The sequence below is a fragment of the Ceratina calcarata genome, unplaced genomic scaffold, assembly GCF_001652005.2.
Source record: "Ceratina calcarata isolate Rehan_Ccalc_2016 unplaced genomic scaffold, ASM165200v1 scaffold48.2, whole genome shotgun sequence".
Taxonomy (NCBI): Eukaryota; Metazoa; Arthropoda; class Insecta; order Hymenoptera; family Apidae; genus Ceratina; species Ceratina calcarata.
In genome coordinates this window covers 3045773-3064863 of record NW_017172225.1, presented here as the reverse complement: position 1 = coordinate 3064863, position 19091 = coordinate 3045773, and the positions used below count along the sequence as shown (strand labels likewise).

General features: G+C 40.2%; 5 protein-coding genes across 16 annotated transcripts; 2 read left to right on the top strand and 3 right to left on the bottom strand.

The window, feature by feature from the left end:
- The first annotated feature begins 44 nt into the window (after window positions 1–44).
- Window positions 45–5265, top strand: Cul1 (cullin 1). 2 transcript variants are annotated; one of them, XM_018029177.2, is made up of 14 exons: window positions 45–133; window positions 1004–1232; window positions 1348–1510; window positions 1612–1830; window positions 1958–2212; window positions 2298–2591; window positions 2705–2968; window positions 3047–3226; window positions 3407–3556; window positions 3660–3778; window positions 3880–4000; window positions 4108–4217; window positions 4303–4522; window positions 4659–5265. In XM_018029177.2, the coding sequence occupies exons 2-14, from the start codon at window positions 1063–1065 to the stop codon at window positions 4737–4739; spliced, it is 2346 nt and encodes a 781-aa protein (XP_017884666.1). In that variant the 5' UTR covers window positions 45–133; window positions 1004–1062; the 3' UTR covers window positions 4740–5265. The 2 variants fall into 2 exon arrangements, with proteins under 2 accessions (XP_017884666.1, XP_026671781.1); XM_026815980.1 differs by lacking the exon at window positions 45–133 and adding an exon at window positions 199–417.
- A 1194-nt stretch (window positions 5266–6459) lies between these two features.
- On the bottom strand, window positions 6460–8066 carry LOC108627753 (MAR-binding filament-like protein 1-1). Its single transcript, XM_018029192.2, has 6 exons — window positions 7738–8066; window positions 7488–7635; window positions 7259–7423; window positions 7035–7169; window positions 6817–6951; window positions 6460–6687 (listed from the first exon to the last, which is right to left on the bottom strand). Exons 1-6 carry the CDS (start codon window positions 8019–8021, stop codon window positions 6604–6606), a joined length of 951 nt encoding a protein of 316 aa, XP_017884681.1. The 5' UTR covers window positions 8022–8066; the 3' UTR covers window positions 6460–6603.
- Window positions 6835–15136, top strand: LOC108627750 (sperm-associated antigen 6). 6 transcript variants are annotated; one of them, XM_018029179.2, is made up of 10 exons: window positions 8212–8369; window positions 8480–8742; window positions 8872–9082; window positions 9156–9334; window positions 9410–9583; window positions 9690–9842; window positions 9930–10121; window positions 10210–10368; window positions 14008–14153; window positions 14853–15136. In XM_018029179.2, the coding sequence occupies exons 1-10, from the start codon at window positions 8345–8347 to the stop codon at window positions 14998–15000; spliced, it is 1650 nt and encodes a 549-aa protein (XP_017884668.1). In that variant the 5' UTR covers window positions 8212–8344; the 3' UTR covers window positions 15001–15136. The 6 variants fall into 6 exon arrangements, with proteins under 6 accessions (XP_026671786.1, XP_026671785.1, XP_017884668.1 ...); XM_018029178.2 differs by having other exon boundaries at window positions 9690–10121; XM_026815985.1 differs by lacking the exons at window positions 8212–8369; window positions 8480–8742 and adding an exon at window positions 6835–7030 and having other exon boundaries at window positions 9690–10121.
- Window positions 10379–14604, bottom strand: LOC108627756 (uncharacterized). The gene is made up of 3 exons (XM_018029196.2): window positions 14451–14604; window positions 12443–13430; window positions 10379–11687 (listed from the first exon to the last, which is right to left on the bottom strand). Exons 2-3 carry the CDS (start codon window positions 12653–12655, stop codon window positions 11598–11600), a joined length of 303 nt encoding a protein of 100 aa, XP_017884685.1. The 5' UTR covers window positions 12656–13430; window positions 14451–14604; the 3' UTR covers window positions 10379–11597.
- On the bottom strand, window positions 15116–18918 carry LOC108627751 (diphthine methyltransferase). 6 transcript variants are annotated; one of them, XM_018029185.2, is made up of 6 exons: window positions 18733–18918; window positions 18601–18655; window positions 18185–18334; window positions 16099–16739; window positions 15886–16024; window positions 15116–15809 (listed from the first exon to the last, which is right to left on the bottom strand). In XM_018029185.2, the coding sequence occupies exons 3-6, from the start codon at window positions 18298–18300 to the stop codon at window positions 15407–15409; spliced, it is 1299 nt and encodes a 432-aa protein (XP_017884674.1). In that variant the 5' UTR covers window positions 18301–18334; window positions 18601–18655; window positions 18733–18918; the 3' UTR covers window positions 15116–15406. The 6 variants fall into 6 exon arrangements, with proteins under 6 accessions (XP_017884674.1, XP_017884675.1, XP_017884677.1 ...); XM_018029186.2 differs by having other exon boundaries at window positions 18799–18918; XM_018029188.2 differs by lacking the exon at window positions 18185–18334.
- Between the last annotated feature and the right edge of the window lie 173 nt (window positions 18919–19091).

Here is a 19091-nt window from a genome sequence, read left to right as displayed (position 1 = left end):
TATGTGCAGAACGAAGAACCGCAGCAGCAGCAGCAGCAGTGATCGTTAAAGCTGGCCACCACGTTTTCACGAGAACTCCCTTGTCCAACACAACACTGCTGCCTGCGTTATGCGGTGGTAAACGCGTCGACAGGTGAGTGCGCGTTTTCTGTCTCACGATCACGATACTCACCAACCACCACACCACTCGTTCTACCAACGGGAACCAAAAGTATTCTCTCTCCACTGCACTCTTATGGCAACGGGCTGCGATGGTGTTATTTCTGTCGATTGCTTTTTGTGGATCCTCGAAAGTGTGAGCACTGATAGTAGTATCGTAGTAGGACGAAGATTCGTTATGTTCTGATTCTGAACGAATCCCGACGAAAGATCCGAGCTACAGCTAACGATGTGCCACATCCTGATGTAACCACATTGGTATGGATCCCCCGATTACCGTCGTCGCCGCCGTCGCCGCCGCTGCCGACTAACCTTTCTCACACAAACGATTTTTTTTCTTACGAATTTGTTCATCCGTTGCGCTTGCCATTGCCATTTACCATTTCGGCTTTTCATTAACATTCTCGAGCGCACGCACAAAGGTTCTCGTCGCAGTTTTATTTATAGTATTTCAAAAGTTTACCAACGAACGTTTCGTCAAGTACAAGGACAAAAGTGAATGTTTTCTAACATTAAATATCCTGAAGCATCAATATAAAGTTGTAGTAACGTAGACTATTATAAATTTTGACCATCAATTCGTTCATTGTTTTATTATTTCCCAAATACATTGTCCAAGTCATCGTCGTCGTTCTCACGACTTTGTCGTTGTTCAAATGTAGCTGTAACAATGCTTTCGATTTATTTCAACTAACGATCATTTGTATTTGTGTCAGTGTGTAAAAGCATTGGTCATTCCTTGACGCATTCATCTTGATTTCCTTGTGTTCAACTTTATCTCTGGTCCGTGTCGGATGGACTAAACGACTAAACAGCATTTACTTTTGTTCGTTCTTCGTCACAGAAATTGCAGTAGGAAGTAGTAACAGTGACCCTCACTAGAGACAAGCATACAAAAATAGAATGTCAGGGTATAGAGGAGGAGGAGGAGGTGGGGCTGGGAATCATCAAGGAGGCCCAGCGGGCCTCAAACAAATAGACTTAGACCAAATTTGGGGAGATCTGCGTGAGGGTATCGAACAAGTTTACAACAGACAATGTATGTCTAAGCCGAGATACATAGAGTTGTACACGTATCCTTTATTCTCTGAGATCAGAGTGAGAGAAAAGAAGAGTATGATCAAGGTGGTGATGTCCACGCAGGACGCTCCCATTGTGTTATTTTCCTTACATTACGTAATTTATTAGACATGTATATAATTATTGCACAAGTGTTCATCAACAATTAACTAGGACATCGACCAAAAGCAAAAAAGGACAAGTTTCTCAAGGAGGTGCACAGTTAGTTGGTTTGGAGTTGTATAAACGTTTACGCGATTTTCTTAGAAATTACCTTATTAGTTTATTAAAGGTAATCTCTTTATTTGTTTCTCATATTGTCGATACTCCTGTCGGCCTGGAGTACGAGAGAGTAGATTTTTGCTTGAATTTGTTATTTCTTTTCATACACAGCATGGAATTGACTTGATGGACGAGGACGTATTACAATTCTATACGAGACAATGGGAAGAGTATCAGTTTAGTAGTAAAGTGCTGAACGGCGTATGCTCGTATTTAAATCGACATTGGGTACGTAGAGAATGCGAAGAGGGTCGTAAAGGAATCTATGAAGTTTATCAATCGGCTTTGGTCACGTGGAAAGATCACTTGTTCAAACATTTAAATAGACAAGTAAGTGATAATCGAATTCGTTGAGTTAAAAATGTATTCGATGAAACGAATTAGGAATAATAATATTGTTAATGACGACGATGATGATAATGATAATAATAATAATGAACTTAAAACTATGGCACAGGTTACTAATGCAGTGCTTAAATTAATTGAGCGCGAACGCAACGGGGAAACGATAAATACACGTTTAGTCAGTGGTGTAATTAATTGTTATGTAGAATTAGGTTTGAATGAAGAAGATCCAGGTGCTAAAGGACAGAATCTTACCGTTTATAAAGAGTCCTTCGAAAATGTCTTCCTCGAAGATACCGAACGATTTTATACTCGAGAAAGTTCAGAGTTCCTCAGACAAAATCCGGTCACAGAATATATGAAAAAGGTTTTCGAGATTAAACAACTTTTTTTCCGAACGACACCCGTTTCACATTTGTACAAGATATAATAACAGGTGATCCTGTTCGTAGGCGGAGCAAAGGTTGCTGGAGGAACAGAAACGAGTTCAAGTGTATTTGCATCAGACAACGCATGAGAAATTAGCAAAGACTTGCGAGAGAGTGCTGATCGAGAAACATTTAGATATTTTTCATTCGGAATTTCAAAATCTTCTCGATGCTGACAAGAATGCGGACTTAGGTCGGATGTATCAACTAGTAGCAAAAATACCGAATGGTCTCGGAGAACTGAGAAACCTTTTGGAAGGTCACATAGCCAATCAAGGGCTTGGAGCTATCGACAAATGTGGTGACTCTGCAGCTAACGTACGTCTACCGATCCGCTCCTCTCATTCCGCTCCGATGAGAGGCGCCGATCGTCGCGCGTCGCGGTCGAACTGAATTTTTAAAGTACTTTTTCGTTTCTCGTTTCCGTGCAGGACCCAAAGGTTTACGTAAACACAATTTTGGAGGTTCATAAGAAATACAACGCGTTGGTACTCGTTGCATTTAATAACGACAGTGGTTTTGTGGCAGCTCTTGACAAGGCTTGCGGACGATTCATTAATAGTAATTCAGTAACGAGAGCAGCGAACAGCAGTAGTAAGTCACCGGAATTGTTGGCGAAATACTGTGATCTGTTGCTAAAGAAGAGTAGTAAAAATCCCGAAGAAGCAGAACTTGAAGATACGCTGAATCAAGTGGTGAGTAAGTGAGCGAGTGATGCCGGACAGATGTATTCTATTTATCGTTGATCATCGATCGTATTATTTTCTTCCCAGATGGTAGTGTTCAAATATATCGAGGACAAAGATGTGTTCCAGAAGTTCTACAGTAAAATGTTGGCGAAACGATTGGTACAACACATGTCGGCCAGCGACGATGCCGAAGCTTCCATGATCTCGAAATTGAAGCAGGCCTGTGGCTTTGAGTACACCTCCAAGTTGCAACGAATGTTTCAGGTACTGTCGTCGCGTCGTACCGCGAACTTCATTTTATATTACTCTCACCACGCGCAATCCCGCGATCTTTTTTTTATGCGTCGTGTGTTTCCGTAGACGAGTACTACTACACATTTACGTTCCGATTCGATATCCGAGTCGAAATCATGTAACATTATAATCGTAGCAGTGTGTCCGCAGGATATCGGTGTGTCTAAGGATCTGAATGAACAGTTTAGAAGACATTTGACAAACTCTACCGAGCCTCTGGATATAGATTTCAATATACAAGTGCTCTCTTCTGGCTCTTGGCCGTTTCAACAATCTTTTACTTTTTCATTGCCAACCGAGGTAGGAGGATCGCGTCACACAGTTCATAGTTCTCGTCCCGAATTAATATTCATACGTATACGTATGTAATTCCTTGCTCACTTGAAACATTTTCTGGTTATAGCTAGAAAGGTCTGTACACAGGTTCACCACGTTCTACAGTTCACAACACAGTGGAAGAAAGTTGAATTGGTTGTACAATATGTCTAAAGGGGAATTACATACTAATTGTTTTAAAAATAGGTAATGAATTTACGCGTTTAACACGTAAAATGTACACGCTCAGGGTCCGGGGCACAGGCGCCACAGATGTTCATAAGAGAAATCTCATTGTTTTATCACAGATACACGTTACAAGCATCCACCTTTCAAATGGCCGTTTTATTACAATACAATGGATCTACTGTGTGGACCGTACAACAGTTACATGATGCGACGCAGATAAAAATGGATTTCCTGCTTCAGGTAATGATATGCACAGCACGGCACAGGGGATAAAGGATGTTCGAACACGTTCCACGTAGGTTAGGTAGATGGTGGTAGTAGATAGCAGAAATTTCGACGTGTTACAGGTGATTCAAATACTCTTGAAAGCTAAACTATTGACAGCAGCAGCAGTGACCGACGACGAAACTGAACTGACATCGATGTCAACGGTGGAACTGTTCACAGGATATAAAAAGTATCCGCTTACCTTTTACGTACACGTTTCCGTATCCGTTCTCTGTTTCACTGAGATTCTGATCCTCTCCCGTTCTGTGCTATAGCAAAAAGCTGAGAGTGAACATCAATATACCAATGAAAACGGAATTGAAGATCGAACAAGAGACGACACAAAAGAACATAGAAGAAGATAGAAAACTCTTGATTCAGGCAGCTATCGTTAGAATTATGAAAATGAGAAAGGTGTTGAAGCATCAACAACTGGTAGCCGAGGTTTTGAATCAATTGAGTTCTAGGTTCAAACCGAGAGTTCACGTTATTAAGGTAAGGATTTATCTTTATGTATATACACTCCACGCGACAGGGTCTTCAGGGTTTCGCCAAGTCTTCTTCGTACGGATAGTACGATGAGTTAGGATGATAGTGCAAACACGATGTTAAGATGATTCTACTCTTTCAGAAATGTATAGATATTTTAATTGAGAAAGAATATCTGGAGCGCACAGAGGGTCAAAAGGACACTTACAGCTACCTGGCATGATCATCGAGTTGATCCAGGACGACAACGATACAGCAACGATCATACGTGCAAACAAAAGATAACTGTCCAGTGCTGTCATTGCTGCTAGATATCATCACAATATTTATTTAAGTCTCTATGATACATTTTTTCCCTTGTACATGGCTGCCCTTCTTGTACCACACCACGGTGTCCCTCTGGTCGCATTTAGAGTCTGGTTTTTATAATACGTTAATAAAATCATTTCATAGTCAAGCTGTGCTAGGTGTGTGGTGTTACTTTGACTACTGGTAAATTCAACTACCATTTGTTTTTGACATACCGTGTTGTCGTCTGCTGTGCTCGAGAGATGCCGTAGAATCGTTCTTAATTTAACTCATTGAATTCGTGACTTTATACGAGAAAATTATAAACTCTGGAATGAAAAGGAACAGCCGCTGAACGAAGATCGCGTGTGACAAGAGTAAAATGCGTAAACTCTGTGTGTGTGTGTGAATAAAACAATATAAATTTTAAGTGATTAATATAAATTAATTATAATCTCGAATTAACGAATAAGAATCGAGAGCTGGATATATTATCGTTTCTTTCCCCATTTCTCTCTCTCTCTCTCTTTATCTCAATAATAATGCCGTAACTTCTCTCAGCTTAAGAGGTAAGAAAAAGAAATTCATCATTCGCGTGTGTATCATACCAATACTTGAATTTAAACGGATAGATTATGATGATGATGGCGACGACGATAATAATAATAATAATGCAAACTCACAAAGCTTATTCAACGACGACGACGACGCTAGTGACGTGTACAATGGAAAGAAAATTTTATACCAGAGAATAAAAAAGTCTGCTTTGATAACACAAAGATTATATTATTTCTTCATGCATAGCATTCTCCGACGTTACGTTCACGATTACTCTGATGGCGGAGGCGGCGGCACACGGTACAGTAGAAAATACTTTCTTTGACGAAGACTCAAACGATACGACATGTCACGTACGTCTGTTACCTCGTTGAAATGTTCACTTTGTAATTTGGATTCATTCGTTCAAAGTACGATGTGCAATGGATAGCGAATAGGTACATTTTTAACCGTAATTTCATCGTAAAAGTTGTTGATACACCGACCTATTTTTAAGTTTAACAATTACCATTGAATGAGCAAACACACAACGTGTGTGAGGCTGATATGTAGAACGGAATGTATAAAATAATTTTAAGCGAACCGCATTATTGTAGTTTTAAAAAGGGCGGTTGCGAATCATCGCCATCATTGGTCGACAAGTGAATCAGGACGGGTTTCAAAATTTCCTTCTGCCCGCGTGAAATCGAACGTTCTTCTCTTCCTTTGATTAAGTTTGTTACCTATGTAGGTGCGTAAGTATGTTTTTGCTACTTATTTGCTACTTATTTGCGTTTTTTAGTCTGTCTACTAACAAAAATCGATACGAAGAAATTTTATTCATTTTAATGCAAGATTCAAATAATCCTTCGTTCTTCGTCGTACTTTCGTATTTCATATTATACATGACTTCGAACGTTCACATGCACTTTTCAGTTTCTTTTTTTTCTGTATAAATTCCTTCGATTTATAAGTTTCATCGTTGCACTATTCCGACTAGATCTGGATTTAAGATTAAACACGAGTGTATTAGATAAATTGCAAATTGTTACACGTATAGATCAACAGGAATATAAAATAAAGTCATCGCAGGTAACGTATTGTAAAGAGGCACATCATTTTTTTCATACAAAAATGTTATTAAAATTTGTGTCGTGTAACATAAAATTGTATAAAATGTATGGCTATGGAATGTTATTCCATCTTTCGCAATGTATAAATTGTAGCAGTAGTTATTTAATAAATGTTTTGTACACAATACGTTACAAATTTTCAACTTTCTGATCCAGTAGTCTCGAAAAATCTTGTTTCGTAAAGTCCAGTTGTCCGATAGCCACTAAGCATGCCTTGAGTACGCGCGCGCGTTTGTGTGTGTGCGCGCGTGCGTGCGTGCGTGCACAGATAAAAAAATATGTAGATAAAATAATAATTTTCATATCGTATACGGTCGCGTAAGCAACGAAGTGAATACGTACATTTTGCTTCTTCAAGTTATCTACGATCAACATTTGTTTTTTAAATACTTGTATCACCTCTGAAAGTTGCTTCCCCAAACTGCTGACCGACGATCTCTTCTCTTCTTGGAGTCTTCTCATTTGGATTTTCAATTCCTGTATGGACGGAGAGAGAGACAGAAATTGGATGAAATAAGTTTCAACTGACGCCATAATTCTACTTCTACGATCTTTGGTACCTTCTCTTCTATTTCAGTACACTTGAGTGCACTCTTAAGTTTATCATTATTCTCTAAAGCCCTGTTCAATCTCATAATGTAATTGTTAGATTGTTGGCTCGCTGTCTTTAGTTCTTTCTGAAACTTGTCTAATTCCTGTTAAAAACAATGTGTTCTTGTACAGACACGACGACGACGACGATGAAAAGAATAATGCATTTTGTCATATCATTAGCAATGTATACTTTTCTCAAGGCTGCGTTTTCCGTGTTCAATGCTTGCAACTCGCTCTGAAACCCTTTAGTCGAACTCTCCAACTTTGAGACGGTCTCTTTCAACGACTCTATTTCTTTCTTCGACAGGGTTTCAATTCTTTTATTATCAGACTCTAAGTCCTTGCAGGTATCGCACTGGAATAATAACGCGATAATCTAAACATGTATTAACGATATTTTTCTATGGACTACGGATCACCTTCTTTCTGTACTCGATTCTCAACGTATGTAACTCATCTTGTAACATGTCTATTTTTGCTTTGAAAGTATTGAGAACTGCTTTGTTTGCCAAGGTCGTTCTTTTAAAAGCTTCATCCTCGTTTGTGCTCCTTTCTATTTCTACGTTCCTACCGCGCGTACAAATAACATTGAGAACGTTCGGCCTAACATTCCTATTGTGAATTTTTTAATTTTTCAACAGCTACCTACACAGCTTTATGTTTACTCACGGTTTCGAACTGGTCGTGGTGAACTGGTCGAAAATTTGCGATAAAGACGAGGAGCAGTTTCTTCTGATCGATGACTGCGCGTTATTTTCATTTCTTGAACAATCTATTTGATTTCTCATACGATTTACATAATCCGTTTCCGCGTTAGAAACAGTGTGTTTCCCGTTATTACAAGTATTGATAACAGAATCTATTTCTTTCACCAAATCTTGTGCCTTGTGCTCAAGCTGCTTGTTCAATTGACGAAACTCTTCCTCTTTAGACAATAAGTAATCTTCGGTCATTTTTCAGCATAAAACTATACGTCTATTGTTTTATTGTTATTATTAAAGATTAAGTAAGGTAATTTTCGTTCGTCAGGCATATGCATAGTTGGGAGCCAGGACGGCCAGGACCACCTGCTGTTCATCCGATTTTGTTTACGTCGCTATAGCTAGCTGGTTACAGTACGTGCGGCCGCCGTGCGGTGCAGTGCGCTGTATATGAAGGGGCGGTAGTTATTCGTTTTCAAACATATGATAGTTACGTAAAGTTAAACAACGTGAGAAGGCGTTAGAAATATAATAGGTATTGTATGCGTGCGTTCAAAAATTTGGCATAAATAAAAATGACGGCACGTTCAATTCTACAAGGTACGATTTCCGACGGCACGACGGTCTGACAGTTTTGCCAAGATGCTTGGCGACGGCGGTATTTCATCAACGATTTTTTTTATTTTTCTCACGCTGTTCCTGTACCATAGTCTTTGATCAGTACCAGAAGGCCCGCCTGTTCTTCGTTCAATCCATCGCCGATTTTGCATCGAAATCAAACACTGTAGAATGTTTGGAAGCCGCAGGAGTCCTGGACCTCCTGTCCCCTTTGCTGACAGACCCGGTCCCGTCCATTCGACACATGGCAGCTATAGCTTTAGGAAAGATCGCAAACAACAATTCTAGATTGGCGCAAGCTGTCGTAAGAATGGATATCTTACCTCAGTTATTGAAGAACATTTCTAAACAAAATGTATGAATGTAAGCAGCTTATAAATGTGAAACAATTTTTCTTTTCTTTTTTTTCGCCTGCTTAAAACAGAATTTTAACTTCATCGTTACGAAATACGATAAATAGATCATAGATCATTCGTCGTTGCAGAAATTTTATAAGAAGGCAGCTGTGTTCGTTTTGCGTGCAATCGCCAAACACTCTCCTGAATTAGCGTCTATGGTCATCCAAAGTAACGGTTTGGAAACCATAATAGTCTGTTTAGAAGATTTCGATTCTGGCGTGAAGGAAGCCGCTGCTTGGGGATTGGGATACATCGCCAGGCATAACAAGAACTTGGCCCAGGCCACAGTCGATGCAGGTATTCGACGTCTTTTGCATTCTACGTCATCGTGTCTTTGGTCGTCAATGTCGATTCGCGGATTCGGTTGTAGGAGCGGTACCTCTGTTGGTGTTATGCTTGCAAGAACCTGAATTATGTTTAAAGCAGATCGGTGCATCCGCTTTGTACGACATAAGCAAACACAATAATGAACTAGCGGAAAACGTCGTAGACGCAGGGGCCATCCCTTTCCTTGCAAAAGCATTGTCTAATCCTGACACCAAGTTAAAGGTGACTGAAACACAGCGGCGCGTAGCGTTGTCTAATGCAATGTAATATTCTGCTTATTGATACTGTCACACGCAGCGTCAAGTTCTTTTGGCATTAAGCAGTATAGCAAAACACTCTGTAAATCTGGCAGAATCTATCATCGAAGCAGAGATCCTCCCTGACGTTCTCGTACACATGGCACATCCCGATGAATGTGTCGTCAAGGCTGCTGCGATGTTGACCAGGGAAATTTCCAAACATACATTGGAAGTAACCGGCATTGATTTTTAAATTGAACTTCGCTTGAACTTGTTCGCAGTTCCGCGTGATCCATTATAATTCAAAGATAATTGCACACGTTCCCGCCCCCCCTCAGATGGCCCAGCTCATTGTAAATATCGGTGGCATCGGTGCACTCGTCGAGTTGATCTGTACTGCAAAATTGACTGCCAGATTGCCAGCAATAATGGCAATTGGTTACATCGCTGGTCACTCGGATCAGTTGGCTGTTGCAGTTATAGGATCGAAAGTACGACGTTTCAATATCATCGTCATCGTTTTCACGATACGCGGTCTACCTTACAAAGGAATAGATATGCTCGATGCTCGATTGCAGGCGATCGTTCACTTATCTACTATATTACACGACGAGGAAGAAGAACAACGACAACGACATCAACAACAACAACAAGGAGACGATCATACGCTTGCCGTTACCGTATGGGCGATTGGCCAAATCGGAAAGCATACATCGGAACATGCAAAGGCAGTTGCAGTTGCAGCGGATGTTTTGCCGAAGTTGTTGCAAGTACGTTGTGTCGTTACGGCGGATCACGGTCTTTTCTCGCTCCTGATGCTCTGTGTCCCATCGCTATAATTTATCGCTGTATTTTCAGCTCTACAACAGTCCAAACACTTCGGAAGATCTCAAAGCAAAATGTAATTTAACGCTGAAGCAAGTACTACAGAGATGTATGCACATCGAAGCTTTGGAGCCTTTGTTGCATGACTCACCACCTAACATTCTGAAGTATGTGTTAGGACAATTTAGTAAGGTAAGAGGGATATATACACGTATTTCACTTTACAAGTTGCACATAAAATATACAAATTGAAACGTAACGGTACATCGCTCACTGAAACAACACTTTCTCATTACAAATCTCTGTTAGATCATGGTTATATCGTCGTTCATCACACAGATACAGTGGAATAAATTCTATAAGCTGAGCATACGCATTTGAATCAATCAAATTTATCCGATCTGACGACAATGGTCCGGTTACATAAAATGAATTCTGTCGATTACTACTGATTCGACTGATGACTTCCGCTCGTAATAAACTTAAATTTTACGTACGAATAAATTCATGGAACATCATTGTATCGTGAGCTAGCTAACGTCGATGAAAAATTGGTCGAGTACAGTTTCGTTAATTAAGAAAAATGGTTCCTCTTCATTCCCAATTCGCCGCCAGGTCACTGGCCTGTATAAACATTTCGTACATAGCATTAGGATAATAAAAGATCTTCGACACTGGTACAATTCAATTGTATAATCCCGGTATGCCCTGTCTCATTGCATTCGTTTCATGATCAATTGACGATGAAAGTGAGAAATCTAAGATTACACAAGACGGTTTCGACTTCGACAACTTTTTTTATTATTGTTACATCGGCTCGGTCCTAATCGTTATGGCCCGTACGATATTTTGAAAAAGCACATTTCTCAGTCTTACGACGACGATAAATCGGTTTGGCTAAAATCGACGAGAACTTGATCACTCGTTAAAGCTGCTCCTTCCATTCAAAAATTGTTAATTACAATTTGAAACGCGTTTCAAGCTATGCTACTTGCGTCTGTTCTGTATCGTTTACTTATACGTATGTACTTTCTAACGGCAGTAGTGTATACAAAGAGACCGGTAGTACAAAAGTTGTAGATACAAATAAGAAAGGTATTCTTAAATTAGAGTTAGAAATTAATTAATACTAATGAAAATTGTTATTTATAAAGTTGTCGATTAATAAGGCATTAATTTGATATTTCTGGTGATTCGTGATAAGTTCAGAAACGATGCTGCTGCTGCTGCTGCTTCTTCTTTACAGTGCATTGCTCATTTTTTTTCCTCATAAATCGAGTAATTTACGATATACAACTGATACGGCAGTAGCAGTAATTACATTCACTCTGATACTAGCTACTTTCCTATCTTTTCGTTTGAATACATTTTTGTTCAAAGAATATTAACCGATACGATGCGATAATAGACGTTTCGTAGTTTCACCAAAACTTTTGCTGCATGACAGTATCGAATTGTAAAGCAATTAAGGCATATACTTGGTTTAGAGCATGCAAACTGTCCAAGCATCTCTGAAAAAGATGAGAAAAGAAATCAATAAAATTTGCCGATTGAAAACTTTTTGTTAATTCTTTACTTAAAAAGAAAAAGAAGATACCGAAGTAAAATAATATGTAATCCTATCTAAAAACGGTATCCTTTCGAACGATATCAGATGTTTCATGTTCTAACTGTGAAACTGTTGCTTTGTGAAACATACGTATAATAGATGACAATTTGGGCTGTAACTTTTACTACGTTTAGATGCTACGCGTTACTCTTCTGATTTCCTATTGCTCGTTTACCAACAACAATTTGTAGATGGCTAGTATACGATTTGCACGTATCATTTTCATATAGAAGTATACGTGGCAACGCGTGGTGTACGTGGCAAGCACAAATTTATGATCTACGTAGTCATTGTGTGGCAAACAAAGTTAAAGGTGAAATACGACTACTTGTACGTGATGAAAAGACAAATAAGTATGTTTCACACTGATATCTTACGTAACATGATAAGCTCTCTGATAGAAAGAAAAAACAAAATTGTTTCCAAAAATTAAATCGTATCAATTTCAACTAGTTACGACGTTCGAGTCGCGCTCTCAGTTCTTTTTACAAAGCAATAGGTCCAACCAGTTAATTTGTCTATCAAAAATTAGACTCGTCCCGTTAGTCTACCGCCGCTCCCCGTTCACGCACGCATGAACGTAACAAAATCATTGTTTCATTCGTCATTGTCGTCGTTAGGTTTAATGCTAGCGTAATTGTTCATGTTTCTATTCACCCTCAACATTTTGAGAAAACTGCCTAACACGAGTATAGTCTTCCTGTGTCTTCTGAAGATTCCGGCATAGAGTTCCTCGCGCACGTCTCTTCTATCACTCACGTCAGAATCTATGCTCGATACAGAGACCACGGAAGGCTTTGCAGAAACCGGCTGATGATAGTTGTTGGTCTCTCCCGTATTAAGAATAACGCAATGTTGGTTGTTTATCATGTCTACTTTTCAAATGTTCCACTTTCCTTTACTTCGTCTTCGTTTACGTCGAATCAGAGTCGTTTCTTCTTTGCGTTGTTCAAAACGATCGAAACACGTACGTTTACAATAATTTACTGCTGCTGCTGCTGCTACTGCTGCGTAGAGCACGCTTCGTATGTGTGATACGTATAACTACCAACTGATCTCACGATGACGACTGCTTATAAATGACAGACCTTCGCATCGCCAATCTTGTCAGAAATATTTTCTAGAAATCTCCTCTGACTGACAGTGCGATTTAGTTGGTACACGCTACAAGTGTTTCGCCTCTGTGTAAAAGTAGTGATATCTTATTTATCACTCGCTCCACCGTTTTATGATTAAATTTTAAGGCATCTGTCTCCTCTTCTTATCATCTAATTCTCTAATTACATTGTTGATTCAACTTTGATGTTTCATTAGAATCGTGTCCGAAGAAGCTCGGTTTCGGACCGCGCGCTTTCACTGTTTCTTTTACGTATTTTTATCATAGACGTGTTTATCGTTAACATCTTTGATCGTCGTCCTTTTCTGATTCTTTGAATTATTGAAAAGTGCTTAACAAATTCAGACTGAACGCTCGGGTCAAAGCTGTTTATTAAAAAAAACCTATATCGTATGATAGAAAAGATGAAGGACAGCAATGGCACTCGATATTCGCTTTTAAAGATGATTGTAAAAGCAGTGGTCGTGAAAATGCTTTCCTTTCCTTTTGTGGCCGATTTGCTTTTTAACGTCACATAGAATTATATATCTGAAAAGATTTCATCAGTTTTATTATTATATCACGAAACGGTGTGACTTATCGTCGTGACGATCAAGATTTTCGATTCGGAACGCCGAGAAAACTTCTTTTAAACGTCTACTACTACTACTACTACTACTATTACTGCTACTATTACTACTACTACTACTACTACTACTACTACCACTACTACTACCACTACTACTACTACTGGCAAGCAGACGCGAATAAACGTTCTGGTATTTTCGTGTTTTCGAAAATGTGATATTTCTGGTGACGACGAGGGAAGGCGACGGAAAATGTGGAAAAATTTGGCTTCGGGGCGTCGCGCACAATGTTTATGTCATGAATCGCGATACGAAGAACAACTTTCTCGATACCTATCATTACAATTCTCGTCTGCAGAGACTGATGATCGCCTGAAAACGTCTCCGTCAGCGTTTAGCATGTACAAATTTACCATTTACATACGTTGTTGAACTTGTTCTTGAACATTGATACATGTACTACTACACGTCTTATATGATAATATAGAGTTCAGCTTGAAACCAAATTTCGAGTTTAATTTTCTGATTGATTTACATAGATTTTGCCTCACGATGCCAGGGCAAGAAGATTATTTGTTACGTCTGGTGGTTTGAAAAAAGTACAAGAGATTCAGGCTGATCCTGGTTCGACGCTTTTAGAATACATACAGATTATTAATTGCTGTTTTCCCGAGGAAATTGTCAGGTTCTTTTTAAATTCAATTACATTCGTTTCGGCATCGAGCAAAAGTAATTTTAAGGATGTGATACGATGAATCATGATGATGCCATTGACACCGTCGCGTTCTTGACGCGAAATAATTCATGTCCGCGGTCTACAAATTTTATTCGGCATTACCCGCTGTTGTGTACACGTTCTGTACGTAGAAAACGATATACGCACGCACGCACAGAATAAATTCATCGATGAGTATTAGGTAGGTGATCGTCAGAAAAACACTAGTTGCTCTTGGCATAACCCCTGGCGACTGGATTTACTTACCGAAAGCAATTCGCGAACGCGATTTCCCGACGATTGAAAAAGTCCAGTCTCTCCTCACACGTCCAGTCGTTTACACGAGCATCGCGAATGCAAATAACTGCACAGTCGGAGGTCTCTGGATCGCGTGTGTCTTCTTAATTTAAAACGGGCAGCTAATATATGGCATGATCGCCATGTTGTCACAGCTGATCGCATTGGAAAAATATAAACTCGAATATTAATGGATCAATAATTTACGTGAATAACTCGAGATGATAATCTAGAATCATCGTAGAGGATAGTTTATGCCAGATATCCTGTATTTGTTGTTCTTACGGCGATGCATGGTGCGCGCGTGTGTGTGTGTATGTGTGTAATCTTCCGGCACGAATTTCCGCACGAATTTATTTATTTCGATTTTAGATATTACTCGCCCGGTTATCCAAGCAGTCTTTTGGAAGCTGTGGAACAGTATCAACCGAAATGCCCCTCTCTGTTTGCCATGGAGGAACATTTGCCTTCCGACATAGATTCAAAATCTTCCTTATCATCCTTTAATGAGGAGGGTTAAATGGATAGATAAAAATCTCGGTCGTAAGTGCACGTGCGTTATATACGTCCAGTTAAAAGATTACTAAGAAGAACAGAATGAACGAACCATCGACTATAGAATTCATATTGTCAAATAAATCTTTTCAGAAGAACCATTTTACTTTCTTTCTTTCGAGCGAAAAGAGAGATACGATCTTTTTACAAGTTGATTTAATTAAAGTTCGTTAAAGTTCATTTCATATAGATGACAATATTATGATTATTATTATTACGTCGAGAAGAGGCCGCGGAATCAAGCGGGGCGACCAGGAGGAGACAGGCGAGAAGAGGAGCAGGTTGCCCGACGCCGTATCTTTTTTGGAACGGTCAGCAGCGGGTCGTTGGCTGGTAGACGTAGGATCCGTAGGAGCCTGTTCCCTAGGCTCTTAGGCGTAGGTGTTCTCTTCACAGCTCTCGTCGTTCACCATAGTATCGAGACGTAACGACGCTAGCTTCAACGCGTGATCATAGAAAGAACAAGTAGCCACCAGTAGGAGGTTTTGCGCTTCACTCGTTTCGATTATTTCCCGTGCAGTTTGTTCGCAGTTCAGGAAAGACCAGTCGCACCCGTACGCTATGCTCTCGTGCTCATCGTATTTGCCAATGATGCACGGAGTTTCCGAGTTTTCGCAGTCGATCACTTGAAATCCGCCATACATGCAAGCCGCTAATAAATATCTTCGCGCGAAAGGATCCCATTTCAAACGCCAAATGCCACCACGTAGATTCGTTTGTGAAACGGGTCGCTCAAAGTTCCTCGTGTCCCACAATCTCAGTATCTCATCGTAACTGAAACATCGTGCGCGCGTGATCAAACGTGACTATCGTCGTGAACGTTACTACTTTTTGTTACGATACAACGCACCTTCCGGAAGACAATAAGAATTCTCTCGTCGCGTTGCTATGAATGCTCGTCACGCCGGCGCGATGGATCTGATTGGAAGCAGTGGCTCGACGAGTTCCTATCCTCGCATCGAAACGTTGGAATTTACAATCGTCTCCACCTTGAAACGTGATCTCTGTTAGATCGATCGCGAAAATGCCGATCGTTCGTCGCGAATCGACATTTTCTTCGTACTACCGCTGTATATTACGTTCGCGTCCCAATAATCGAAAGTGGCGATCCAAGCTTCGAATTCGTGCGCGGTCCACGAACAGACTGGATCGAGTCCGTCACCGTTCATCTCGAACAATGACACGACACCTTTCGAGTCGCTGACTACGATCCTAGGATTAGGTTCGTCGTTCGTCGACGTACTGCTGCCGCTATGAGACCAATCTAAAGATAACGCGAGAGTTTCGTCCGTGTTCACGATTCTTTTTTCCGTTAAGAATGCCAACTTCTTTTTCTTCCCCTCCTCCTCCTCCTCCTCCTCGTCTCCGTCGTTTTCGAGTCGATAAATTTGTAGGCACCCTGAACAGTTTGCGACTCCGAGTAAAATTTGATTTCTGCACGTGACGCGTGCCCATTTCATATCTAAGACGGCGGGTACGTCTAACTTTTGTAACAACGTTATACGTCCATTTTTCGATGCTCTGAACAGGTAAATTCTACCTAGACGTTTTGACGTTAATTCGTCTTCGGTTTTCGACAACTCATACGTCCCGCAGACGAATACGTCTTTGAAAGAATCTATGGGACACCACTCGACGGAATCGGCCGAGAATTCTGTATCGAACGTGTCCAAAGTACGGAACATACTTGGTCGATTTCGCGATCTGTAACAACACGAAACGACGTATCAATATTAAAGGGGTATGCATCGTATGTGTTGTGTGTGTGTGTGTGTGTGATATGAAAAAGGACTATAGGAAAGCATCGGGGAATGATCGGACCCGTGACAAGTTTTATTTAGTTGTAAATATCAGAATCGATCAGACAAATTATGTATGTACATACGAATGAATACGAGAGGTACGACGACGACACGTTTAAATATTTGAAATGATACGAGCTACGAACGCACGCATGAATATTTTTACTCGCATGCGAGACGATCACACGCGTAGGTACAGTCTCGTTGGTTTTTTATCATTGAGAAATTTGACATTTTATTTGAAGGCCGGAGGGACCGATACAAAGGATTGAACGAGCTTAAAAAATTTGACGAATCTCGCTGTGTAACTTGTATACTGTACGTATCTACTGTCTATTACTACTACCACTACTACGAATGTACATCGTCGCTATCGTTAAGATCACGTCTCAGTAATTTATTTAGGAACAAGACGCGATCGATATTTGTGTAGTAAATGAGCAAAAGTCGTTTAAACATTATATAGGAACTTCTCGTTTTCCGTAGTAACACGTATGCGACAGTCACCATCACTACTTATCGTAAGTACACATCACGACGTACTACTTGTATCTACGTCTCTCGTAACAAATACATGTGATCAGTGAATCGATTCATCTCATATTTGGTTCCATCGTATTTGGGAAGCTATCTCTTTGTACTATCAACGACTCGATTCGACGAGCTTTAGGAAAAAATACTCGGTAGGTATACATACATACAGTTGTGTCGAGTCTACACAACGAATCCAGACCAGGTGAAACTTAAATTAGTATGAGGAGAACACGATCGTTTTATCGAAAAATATTTTGTATCGCGTTTGTTCGCTGACGATACTGTTAGTAATAGCTACAACGAACGGAGTCGTGATCACCCAGCCAGATATCAGTTTCATTGTACTCTTTGGTAGTTTCAAAATTAATAAATAGTGTCCTACGTTCTAAAATAAATATAGGTACATATACGATACGATTACATAAAAGACGCGCGAAGATTCACTCTGATGACCACTGCTGTCGTCGGTGATGGTGGTGGTCAGCGAAGTGGATCCTTGAGGTAGACCATAGACCATCTATCTATTATGGTTCTTTCGATATTCAAACAGTATAAATGCACTTGGCTCTGACAAAAATATACACTTCTCTTATAGATATCTTTTCTTGTCTCGAGTCACGGAATGAAATCGTGTCGAAGACTTATTGGTCCTACTGACGAGCACTTTTCTCAGTCTCAACCAAACATTCCCTGACTAAAATACGTGCGTGTACGATGCCGCGTTTTATCTTTTCTATCGAAGTACGACTGCCGGCATAGGTAGGCCGAACTTCGTGACCGAGTTCCTCTATGACACTTAGCAGTTGAACGTACTTAGATTGGCCAGGTACTGAAGGAACAGTTTGCTGTAGAGCTCTTGGATTCGGTACATTGAGCAACGGTTCCATCGTTTTCGTGCTAACGTCGACGTTTCCTCGTTCCTCTTCCATCTTCTATATCTGTTCTCTTTTTAAAATAAATATCCTAACAAATAACGTACGAAGAGAGTCTAAATTATAACGAACGACACATAGTGGGAACTAATAAAATTTGTTATAAACATCGCGATTGATTTCGTGTTATCGTTAGTCATCAGGTATTTAGAGTACGAGACAAGTTTGAATTCTAGTAGAATGCATGCGAAAACGATCCGATGCGATCGCCGAGAAATAAAATGTATGTACTATTACGTATCTGATAATTTTAAATGAAACTGTCTTTCTAAATACATTGTCTTTCACGAAACTCACCTTTGCTCTTCTCACGGTCTTCTTATACACTACCGATGAACGAAGATTAGCTGCCCTGCGCGATAAATAAGTAAGTACCTACGAGGTGTACTTACGAAACGGAATTTAAGCGTAATAAGTTAAAAATCTTACAAACTACACATGTTTGTATCTATTTATCATTCACTATCCCGTGTGCCGTGGACGTGTAGTATCTACCTATCGGCTGTCTGGGCTGTGTCTGTGTCGGGCTGATGGTGTGAGCGCCTTGACAGTCATCGTCATCGGCGGCTCCAGGCGGCTCGTCGTCGTTGTTGGTCGTGTTGTGAGTTCATGAAATAAGAGCACAGCAGAGAGGAAAGTAGAAGAAAAGAGCAGAGCGCGGATTCCGGTGGCGGGTTTTCGGCGTGTCCCGCGCGTGCGTATCGAAAGTGTGCTACGTACTAGAGATGGTGTCCAAAATCACTAAACTAACCGTGATTTTTCACGATGATCACAAAATCACGATCACG